The sequence below is a fragment of the Lactuca saligna genome, chromosome 9 (genome assembly GCF_052625555.1).
Source record: "Lactuca saligna cultivar CGN05327 chromosome 9, ASM5262555v1, whole genome shotgun sequence".
Classification (NCBI taxonomy): domain Eukaryota; kingdom Viridiplantae; phylum Streptophyta; class Magnoliopsida; order Asterales; family Asteraceae; genus Lactuca; species Lactuca saligna.
The window spans coordinates 12,159,728-12,168,369 of record NC_136425.1 but is presented as its reverse complement, the minus strand read 5'-3'; the positions used below and the strand labels follow the sequence as shown (position 1 = coordinate 12,168,369).

Sequence of the window (8,642 nt, the reverse complement as noted above, 5' to 3'; positions counted from 1 at the left end):
GTAGTCACGGGATGGATCGTGATGATGGCAAAGGCACAACTGGAATGGCATTTTATCTCTCAGGAAATCTGGTCACATGGAGTTCACAAAAACAGAGGACTGTGGCTCTGTCTTCCTGTGAATCAGAATTCATGGCAGCAACATCAGCGGCTTGTCAAGCATTGTGGTTAAGAAACCTCTTAAAGGAATTGATCGGCCGGGAGGTTAGAAAGATCAAGTTATATGTAGACAATAAATCTGCAATAGAACTCATGAAGAACCTTGTATTCCATGGTAGGAGCAAACACATTGAGACTCGATACCATTTCATCCGTGAGTGTGTGGAAAATGGATTAATTTGTGTGGAGCATATAAGTGGAGAGGAGCAACGAGCAGATACTCTGACCAAAGCATTACCCCGAGTGAAGTTTGCTGAGATGAAAAGTCTTCTGGGAGTTGAGAAGCTTGAAGACCCTATTCAGAATTAGGGGGGAGAGTATTGGAGTTAATTCTGATTTGAATTTGAGTTTAATGCAATAAAGAGAATAATCGGTTACCACATTGTGGTTAACCTGGAAGTTAAAGTTTTCAGTTATAGTTTGGTAGTTTTAAAAGCACTTTTAATTCAGGTTTTAATGTGATAAGAGTCTATAAATTGCAATCAGTTTGTAGTTTGTTTGGAGTGTGTCAAATAAAGAAGAATTCAGAAAATTTTATGTGTGCATTCTCGCCTCTGTTCCAGACCTGTGTAGTTTTTATTGTGATCATTTCTAGCTTGATCACCAACAAGCAAATAGACATTTCAACCAAGTATTTAGTTAATATCTGAAATTTCCATTAATATACCCTTTTGATTCTCTTCTCCTATATTCTCAAAGAAAAACAAAATTACACCGTTTATAAGCTTTTCCTGACCAAGACAAGATCATGAGTCAACTAAAAAAAGTCAAAGCTTCTATGTTAATGTCAAAAAGGGGCACCAACGCCAACATAGAAGCAACATATGATATGTAGGAGTTTTTATTTTGTGTCAATGTCTATGTAAGAGATCCCGTGTTTCAAGTTCCACCCCTGCTATCTCATGTTTGGCTGCAGGATGTGAATCTAAAGGCGACTTGCATTTCTTCTGTAATTCCATGAATCTAACCATATCAAAGTTATGCTTTTTCATAAGCTTTCTTCTACGCGAAAGGAAGAGCCTTTTCAGCAGGTCTTGGTAAGTCGGGTCCCGCAAGGTAAACAGAAAGTAGGCGTAACCGATGATTAGACCAGATGCAGTTGTAAAAAACGCGATTGGCTCCATAACGTCCCATGAAAGGTCCCAAAATGTCAGACGGAAAAAGAGGCTGATTTGGGCCAATGAAAGCCCAAGGCCCATCCATAGGATCCGGCGCACCTGTTTATGAGCTAACATGTCGATTTCGTCCTGTTTTGCTTGTAGGATTCTTAGCTCCTCCCTCCGTGGGTCGTCTTCTGGTGTCAGCGCTAGCGGCACCGCCCTTCTTACCAGATCCACCACCTGACAAAACAGTTAATCATGTTGCAGTCCGACACTAAGGGTGTTGCTTCACTTTAAAAATGGTACAGGTATAATGTCTAAAGAGACCCATGTGTTTTCTGCACTTTGAATCAAGTATCACAAAAGTAATCATTGGCTTTTGAGATAAATTTTAGATAGGATCAAAAGATGCTTCAGACTTTCCTTCAAAAATGGTACAAGTATAAATTTCAGATTGCGATAATGAAATGCAAGTATGTTGCTATTATTAGTAAAAAATTAAGTGCATTGTCTGTATTGGTAATGAAAGTAAAATATCATGTTATCTAATTAGCTATCTGGGTTGCTATCTGTCTCTATCTTTAAGCATCTAAGTATCTAATTAGGATCAATCGTGATATAATAATAATCATGTACAGCTATTGTTTCTCAAATGAAAACAAAGAACTACGCCATTAATCACCAATCCCATAACCACTTCACAGATTATAGATCTAATTTTAATGCCCCAAAAGGTTGCAACACTTATCTTCTACTTGAAGCAAAGAATCAGGTAAAAAAATCGGACAACACAAATGTAGAGATATGAAGAGAAGGATGTTAGATTATACCTTGTCTGGATGGAGATAAACTTTATCTCTGAAAATAAGAACAACACCCGCCTCATCAAGAACTTTAACGAACGCCTTCGCTTCCTCGTTGGATTTCGTGACGCCCATACTCTCACACGCCTCCAAAAGCTCCGAATAACAAATCGTCTCCTTGCCTTCGGTAGTCAATTTCATCTTCAAGGACTCAACATTCACCAATCTCATTAGCTTCTTCGCCTCTGCAAACGTTATACTATCATTATTGTCATTATTACCCTTTTCACCTTGCCCTAACCCTACCCCGCCGCCGCCGCCGGCCGAAGTTGAGAACAAACAAGAACATAACTTGTTATTGGCTTCAACGAAACCGGTTTTTCTCCGTCCGAACGACACCGGCTTTGATCTAACAACCGCCGACGTCACCCCCTGCTTCAATAGCGAAAACGACGACCTCCACATTTTTTCTTGCAATTCCGATCTCGTCTTATAATGGCTTTTAAATCGACAAGAGCTTAGCCATGGCAGTGGTAAGAAGTGAAGAATGATAAGCCATTGGAATCCATGCCAATTTTAGAGAGAGAAAGCGTGTGTGTATCAGCGGGTGCGAGAGAAGAACGGGTGAGAATTCCCGTTTTGACCGTTTACACGGGTTCCCGCATCATATTGCGAGTTGAGTCGGCTGGATTATCTAAATATTATGACCTAAACAGGAAATTGTTGTTACTATTCCCTATTTAATACTATTTAATGCTTAAGTAAATCATTTTAGAGAAATTAAATTGATTCCTACTTTTTATGCCTACAAATATGCCTACTCAATAAAATTATGACAAGTGTCATCTTTCCATATTTTTTAAACTAAATGATTAAGACTATATTAGGAATATATCAAATACAATTAAATTGAATGGTGATTTGTTATAATTTTAGTGGGTAGGAATAATTGTAGGAGTAAAAGGTAGGAGGCAATTTATCTCATCATTTTATAATCCTAATATATTTGATTTATTTGATTATAATATAACCGAGATTTTTTTTGGAAAGGCACCCGAAAACCGAGTATGTAAAAAAGACAAATATTGACCCCCATATTTTAAAGATTTCGGATTTCCCATCCATATTCTTTATTGTTAGTGATTCTATTAAAAGAAGGAATATAAGGATTTTAAACTACAAATCCTTTAACATGCTTGTTTCAAATGCTTTAATAAACAAATATATACTAGGAACTTAATTTTATCGTTTCTAATAGTATTTTAAAATATTTATAATTTGTCAATCACTTAAACAATTGATATTTCAATTGGTATATAAATAAAGTGATGATGGTTATATTGTTATAATGGATTCAGATAATTTGTTTTAGATAATCAAAACCATACAAGTTACAAAATAATTTAATTACTTAGGAACAACCAAAATTACTTATTTATTATTTTCTTCTTATTTTAAAGACCTTGTTATAATACTTTTTTTTAAATGACACACACTCTATTTCTACTTATAAACTAATTATTTTGTCTCAAACAATAATTAAACACTCAACTTATGGATGAGGGACACATCTCACCCAAATCAACTAATATCCAAATTACAAGTTTGGATTTTAGTTACAAAGATGTCCAGACGTAACCGATTAAACCAAGAAACCCGGAATTTTGATGTTTATGTACAGCTCCTGTTTTGAAACACTAGTTACCCTCATATGGACATGTTTTTTTCTATATAATTTAAAGAATATATGTTTCAAACGTAATATAAAACCCACCATCACATAAACATGTTTTTTATACCTTTGATTCAAAACAAAAAATTATATATGTTTTTTTTTTTTTTTTTTTTTAAATAAACATTGCAACATTTATAATGCACCGATAACACAAATAGAACTGTACAGGATTTGAATTCACAAGATGTCTAATTACATAATTACCCTTTCTTTTTAGCTGGTGTAACTATGGGACTATTGAGTCTTCTTCTTCCTGAGAGTTCTTATCATCCCTTTCGCAATTTTAAAGAACCAGAACAAATTCATCACAGCCAACACCGGTGGGATCGTATGCAAGCTGTAAAACGCCGCGTTTTTAATTTGCCTCACCTGCAAAACCGACTCCAATATCATTTCTCAACAACAATTTCCCAAAACTGATCCCGAATTTCTAGGGCAAAAGAAGCCAAACACAACACGATTCTTGTCAAATTAACAAAGTTTTACACACAGTTAGATCATTTACCTGATCAATGTGGTTGTAGATGTGGTAGAAAAAGAAGACAAACAACACGATTCTTGCAACCTGCAAGAATCGGAAGCTTTCGTATCAACATTTTACTGTAAAAACGACACAAATTGATGATTTTTTTTGGTTGTATTATACACGTACCAACCACCCTACGAACATTGCAATACCGTTCCACAAGTAAAGCTTTGAAGACTTCATGCCCGCAACATCAAGATGCCTGCATTTGTGTGGTGAATATGAGTTTTTTTCTGGAATATGAAAGCAAAAAAGAAAAAGGAAAATTGTAAGTATATCCATACACTTTGGTTACCATCTTAAGTTCACAAAGGGCGTTGTAATTTCTGTGAAAAGAACCATGAAGATGTAAAACTCGGCTTCACCCGTTAAAACAGATTGCATGATTGAATACAATGAGAGCCCATGGTGCAACACCTAAGAGAAGAGAGGTAAATGTAAAATTACGAAACTGTCCCTAGCTGTAATCAAGTGAACAAGAGTTACTTACATATTCAAGACCACCTAAAGTTGGATATGCCCAAATAATCATGGCCACGTCTGACAAAAAATAACCGCAAGACATCTGCAAAAGCACATGGATTAATTGGTTTGAGAGAAATAATTTAACGGTTTTGAGTTAAATAAATAATGTGAAAATCGGACATACACCGAGTATGGTGTCTGATAAGGTAGACCTTCTCTTGATGAAGAACTCCTCATTAAAAAGATCTGAAACAAGTAAAAGGTAAACAGAACCAATGGCCACAAAAAGTGCATGGAAGGTTGAGAAACCCCTGGAAAACGAAAGCTAATACCACATTAACTAAGAGAATTGTAAGAAAAATATAAAATTTGAAAATAAATAAATAAGGCTAAATGCAAGAAACAGCAATGTACTTCCATGTGTTTGTGTATTATAACATTCTATAGTAGGAAGAAACAAAAGTACGATGCTATAATAAACAAATGAATGGATGTACGTTGCTATTAATTGCATATAACCAATATAAAGAACGATGACTACAAAGATAAAGGGAAATAACCGGTTTTTCCATTCAAGTTTTTGTGCGTTGTTGAGCTTGATAAAACCTCTGAAGACAAAGGGTGTAAATATTCCGGTAAATTCATAAGCCTTCAAAAAGAAGAAATGTGATTGTATTAGTCCCTTTCCAAATATAACAAGAAGATGACAAATGTATTGGCATCTACCTTCAAGAAAAGACAAGCACATAAAGCAGAAACGAATACAAACAAAGAATTTAACTGCTCTTTATGAATTAACTATGAAACTGATTGATGAAAATAAAACTGAAAAAAACATATATTTCTTTGGTGTTCTGTATCAATTATGGATGCACCTTGTTCGTTATTTCCTTTTTCATATACCATTGCCGCTTGAACCCATGATAATGTTTTTGTTGTTAAATTGACAACAACTGATTATCGTTTTGATTTTCTGATTATATAGGATCAAATATTTTACCGATTGCTGATTATCTAAACTAGTCCTGGCTTTTATCAACTGATTATCATGATTATCTAATTTGAATTAGACTTTTAATAATCGCTTTGAAGACACAAGTCCAAACACCCCATTAATGTATGTATCATGTATTATGTATGAACTACTTTACTCACAATCGAACTTAGAAGTTAAATACTATATATACAACAATCAAGTTATTATTTATAAAATCAGTCAATCAAAACACATATTCACTTCAAATATGTAAAAGAAGACAAAATCAGCAACCAATACTTACAAGTTTACACATGATGATGCCTCCAAAAGCCGATATCAACCATCGGATTTCGGTACTTAAACCAGGATAATCGGCGATAATGTTTAAACCTTGGGAAGTATGATTCGAACCCAGCATGATTCTTCCGTATATGCGGTTTCAAAGCTCAATAAACTACGTCAAGAAAACATAATATACGAATCAACATAAACAAAACCAAAAGTGGAGATATAAATCACGTATCATAGGTCAAGAGCTATAACATAACATGCGTTTATAATCTATAAACCTACTGGGTTTTGTGAACCAAAAGAAAATCTAAAGAGCAAGAACCCCTCCTCTGGTTATAATATAAATGATTGGATGAGAGGGTCTTAGGAATTTATGAAAAGGGGATTGTCAGAATTGTTTTATGTTGGTCAATTTTACGAATGATTGAATGATATACGAAAGAGTATTGAAATGGATGAATCGGGGGCTGTAAAAAAGATGAAACGTCGATGGTGTTAGTACCTCGATCGATGACCAATGGCGGATAAAGGTCTCTGGGTTGACAGAGAGAAGGGGTGAGGGTGGGTCGCCCATTGTTTTGGAGCCGGAGATATATACGGGAGTGAAAGTGCTGTTGCGATTACCGGACCTTCGAATTCGATAGCACTTCACATGATCCTCGCAACTTTGTTTCCCAATATTTTCAAATAGTTGTTACAAAAAAATATATATTAAGATTATCTATATATTTATATCTATATCAATATCTTTATATTTAAATTTATTTATATCTATAATTTTTTTTAACTTCTAATTTTAAAACAAATCACTTGTTTTGAACATTCAAATTTGAAATCAATATACAATTTAGCTTTCAGCTCGTAGTAGTGATGTGTCGTCTTTTCTTTGTGTGATATGGTGATGTTGAAAAAAGTTAATTATATTTAGGATAATGACTTAAAAGGATGAATTTATTCTTTGATTTGTGTACATTTGTTTACTAAGTTTTTTTTCATCTATATACATCTTCAACTTTTTAAATTGTATACATTCAGTTTTTATGAACGGTTATTTCAGATTAACCAAGAAAAATAATTTAATAGGTTATATATTTCTTATTTTGTATACATTTAGTCCTTAATATTTTTGTACACGTTTAGTAATTAATATTTTTTCGTTTCAAAATAAATCATTTTTGTTTTTGTACCAATTCATTACTTATGAATGATTTTTTTTAGATTTTTCTCAAGGCATCTTATATGAAACAATCATTGATGAGGTGTTTGGGGATGTTGATGTTCATGTCTATCGCGATCTCGACTAGTTGATTGTGTAGGTCTTGTTGTTTGGTTTGGATCTTGTGTTATGAACTTCGTAACTTCTTCATACGATATCAGATTCTAACGATCTTTATATTCACGTGTTCGTTTTTTGAGTCTACTATAATTTCGTTAAGATTACTCCCGTTAAGATTTAATATATTTTTACTTACAATTTTATAAAATAAAAAATATATAAAAAAAAACATTCATACATGCATTCATAAAAAAGAATTGATATGAATATCATAAGTAAAAATATATTACTTTTTAACGGAAGTAATCTAAACGAAAGTTGTAGTAGACTAAAATACGAACACATGGATATAAAGATCGTTAAAATTTAAGATCATATGAAGAAGTTATGACGTTCAGAACACATGACCTAAGCAACCAAGTAATCGAGATTGTGATAGACATAAGCATCAAAAACCTCAAAGACATCATTAATGATTGTCTCACATAAGATGTCGTGAGAAAAACTTAAAGAAATCATTTATAAGTTGTAACATCTCAAAAATTAAAGAAATTTAAAATTTTCAAAATCAACCATTTAACATCATTGTTTACAAAAGAGTCATTGTTTCCAAAAACATTATTTCAAAATCAGATTTTTCCCAAGACCCAAAGCCATAAAAACAGAAAGTTGTGCATGATCACGCCTTTGCTTTCCCACGGTCCTCTGAAGTGTCTGAAACCATAAACTAAAACTGTAAGTCAAACCTTAATTAGTTTCCCCAAAGTATCACCACAAAAACATATAATCAAACAATTAACGGGCTCACAACCTCCTAGTTGGATTACCCCCATCCCACAACCTTTTGGTTGGAATGCCCCGACCCACAACCTTTCGATTGGCTTGCCCCATATATAACGCGTCCACAACCTCCTAGTTGGATTACCCTAGACCCACAACCTTTCAGTGGGAATGCCCTAGCCCACAACCTTTCGGTTGGTTTGCCCCATACATAATAGGTCCACAACCTCCTGGTTAGATTACCCCTGGCCCACTACCTTTTTGTTGGAATGTCCTGGCTCACAACCTTTTCAGTTGGAATGCCCCAGCCTATTGACTGATAGCACAAATCAGTACAGTCTCAACCCCACCATACCATGTCAACATATACATAACAGATAATATATATCCAATAACAAATAGTCATATACCTAGTTAACAGATTAGCAGACAGATCTACAAATCACTACCGTATAGCAACATCCTATATACCAGAATACATAAATAAAGGGGTCAGCATTGGTATCTTCAACCCACAAGAACAGTGAGG

General features: G+C 34.2%; 2 protein-coding genes across 3 annotated transcripts; both read right to left on the bottom strand.

The window, feature by feature from the left end:
* Positions 1-792: 792 nt before the first annotated feature.
* Positions 793-2,740, bottom strand: LOC145016533 (calcium uniporter protein 1, mitochondrial-like). Its single transcript, XM_078974817.1, has 2 exons — positions 2,089-2,740; positions 793-1,498 (listed from the first exon to the last, which is right to left on the bottom strand). Exons 1-2 carry the CDS (start codon positions 2,524-2,526, stop codon positions 1,010-1,012), a joined length of 927 nt encoding a protein of 308 aa, XP_078830943.1. The 5' UTR covers positions 2,527-2,740; the 3' UTR covers positions 793-1,009.
* A 1,187-nt stretch (positions 2,741-3,927) lies between these two features.
* On the bottom strand, positions 3,928-6,730 carry LOC145015710 (uncharacterized). Of its 2 annotated transcripts, none has more exons than XM_078974183.1 (9): positions 6,560-6,730; positions 6,068-6,220; positions 5,348-5,436; positions 4,972-5,098; positions 4,813-4,887; positions 4,618-4,739; positions 4,449-4,524; positions 4,302-4,361; positions 3,928-4,165 (listed from the first exon to the last, which is right to left on the bottom strand). In XM_078974183.1, exons 2-9 carry the CDS (start codon positions 6,182-6,184, stop codon positions 4,031-4,033), a joined length of 801 nt encoding a protein of 266 aa, XP_078830309.1. In that variant the 5' UTR covers positions 6,185-6,220; positions 6,560-6,730; the 3' UTR covers positions 3,928-4,030. The 2 variants fall into 2 exon arrangements, with proteins under 2 accessions (XP_078830309.1, XP_078830310.1); XM_078974184.1 differs by lacking the exon at positions 6,560-6,730 and adding an exon at positions 6,340-6,546.
* Positions 6,731-8,642: the final 1,912 nt, after the last annotated feature.